The sequence below is a fragment of the Lagenorhynchus albirostris genome, chromosome 1 (genome assembly GCF_949774975.1).
Source record: "Lagenorhynchus albirostris chromosome 1, mLagAlb1.1, whole genome shotgun sequence".
Lineage (NCBI taxonomy): Eukaryota > Metazoa > Chordata > Mammalia > Artiodactyla > Delphinidae > Lagenorhynchus > Lagenorhynchus albirostris.
In genome coordinates, this window is record NC_083095.1 from 51653004 (window position 1) to 51655616 (window position 2613).

The window sequence follows — 2613 nt, forward strand, 5'->3', positions numbered from 1 at the left end:
CTCAGCCATAAATAGTAACGAAATTGAGTTATTTGTAGTGAGGTGGATGGACCTAGAGACTGTCATACAGAGTGAAGTAAGTCAGAAAGAGAAAAACAAATACCGTATTCTAACACATATGTATGGAATAAAAAAAAATGGTACTGATGAACCTAGTTGCAGGGCAGGAATAAAGATGTAGACATAGAAAATGGACTTGAGGACATGGGGTGGGAAGGGGAAGCTGGGGCGAAGTTAGTAGAATCGACATATATACACTACTGAATGTAAAATAGTTAGCTAGTGGGAAGCAGCAGCATAGAACAGGGAGATCAGCTCGGTGCTTTGAGATGACCTAGAGGGGTGAGATAGGGAAAATGGGAGGGAGGCTCAAGATGGAGAGGACATGGGGACATATGTATGCATATAGCTGATTCACTTTGTTGTACAACAGAAACAAACACAGTATTGTGAAGCAATTATACTCCAATAAAGATCTATTTTAAAAAAAAGACAGGGCTTCCCTGGTGGCACAGTGGTTGAGAGTCCGCCTGCTGATGCAGGAGACACGGGTTCGTGCCCTGGTCCGGGAAGATCCCACATGCTGCGTGCGGAGCAGCTGGGCCCGTGAGCCACGGCCGCTGAGCCTGCGCGTCTGGAGCCTGTGCTCCGCAACAGGAGAGGCCACAACAGTGAGAGGCCCGCGTACCGCAAAAAAAAAAAAAAAAAAAAAAAAAAAAAGACAAATACCATATGTTATAAGTAGAATCTAAAAAATTAAACAAATCAATATATACAACAAAACAGAAAAAGACTCACAGGTATAGAGAACAAGCTAGTGGTTACCAATGACGAGAGGGAAGGGAGGAGGGGCAATATAAATTTATGGGATTAAGAGATACAAACTACTGGGGAGCTGTACCCAGGACGGGGTAGGGTAGAGCTGTGATGCTTCTCAGGGCGTAGCTTTCGTCCTGGGGGAAGGGTCCGTGGAATTTGAGGGGAGGTGGAGGAGGTGGAGGAGATGGCGGCCTCGGCGCGGGAAGACGGCGCCCGTAGGCAAGCGCAAGGGCGGCGGGGCTGCGTGCACTATGACAGAGGATGTCTCCTAAAGGCACCATGCTGTGACAAGTTTTATTCTTGCCAGTTGTGTCATGATAACAATGAAGATCATCTGCTAGATCACTTTAAAGTAAAGGAAGTGCAGTGCATAAACTGTGAAAAAATCCAACGTGCACAACAGACTTGTGAAGAATGTAGCACATTGTTTGGAGAACATTATTTTAGTATGTGCCATCTGTTTGACAAAGGTAAGAAACAGTATCACTGTGAAAACTGTGGAATTTGTAGGATTGGTCCAAAGGAAGATTTTTTTCACTGTCTGAAATGTAACTTATGCCTCACAATAAATCTCCAAGGAAAGCACAAGTGTATTGAAAAGGTTTCCCGGCAGAATTGTCCAATATGTTTGCAGGACATTCACACATCTGTATTGTTGCTCATGTCTTGCCATGTGGACATCTTTTACACAGAACGTGTTATGAAGAAATGTTGAAAGAAGGCTACAGATGTCCATTATATATGCACTCTGCTTTAGATATGACTAGGTACTGGAGACAGCTGGATGATGAGGTAGCACAGACTCCTATGCCATCAGAATATCAGAACATGACTGTGGATATTCTCTGCAATGATTGCAATGGAAAATCTACAGTCCAGTTCCATATATTAGGCATGAAATGTAATTATTGTGAGTCCTACAATACTGCTCAGTCTGGAGGATGTAGAATTTCAGTAGATCAGCAATGACTAGCCTATACTGCACTGGACAACTCAGCATTTTCTGATATAGATAAAGGCTATCTTTTTATCATGATGCATCAGAATCTGTGCATTAGAGTTGATGTGTTTTGCATTAGTGTCACAGGGTAAAATCATATTACAGGATTTAGGGACTCAGGGTCTCTTTATAGAATTATCACAGCTCTACATTGAATGAAAGCCACCATGCTTGTGTTTTGATTGGAAATTCCTTTGGTGTCAGTTGTTTGGAAGTTAATGTTTGCCACTGAAATTCACATCCATAGATGTATTATACTTACAAGGAACTTTGTTTTAAGTGACGCTATGCACACAGAATTCATTTCTAGTTCTTGATAGAACTGTACTTAATTCTCAGTATTATTCTTGACTTTTTAAGGGGTGTGCTATGAGAATATGTTCTATCTTACTGTTAAAACCTAACCACATATACTTTAGAACTTTCTAAGAAAGTCCTTTGGATCCTGTAAATGTGAATTTTGATGTAATAACTGCTAATAAAACTATATTGAAACAGTAAAAAAAAATTAAAAAATTTAAAAAAAGAGATACAAACTCTATGTAAAAAATAGATAAGCAGCAAGGATATATTGTATAGCCCAGGGAAATATAGTCATTGTTTTATAATAAAGTTAAATAGAGTATAATCTTTAAAAATATTGAATCACTATGGTGTACACCTAAAACTAATATAATATTGTAAATCAACTACTATTCAATAAAAATGAATTAAAAAATATTTTAAAAGACAGCCATAACTTATTATCATATACCTTATATTAGACCAGGTCCAGTACAATGCAAAAAATTTGA

The 2613-nt window shown here is 39.2% G+C and overlaps 1 protein-coding gene across 1 annotated transcript; it reads left to right on the forward strand.

The window, feature by feature from the left end:
- The first annotated feature begins 1003 nt into the window (after positions 1-1003).
- Positions 1004-1788, forward strand: LOC132530344 (RING finger and CHY zinc finger domain-containing protein 1-like). The gene is given in 2 exon segments (XM_060167514.1): positions 1004-1466; positions 1469-1788. Coding segments are annotated over 2 exon segments (783 nt in total).
- Positions 1789-2613: the final 825 nt, after the last annotated feature.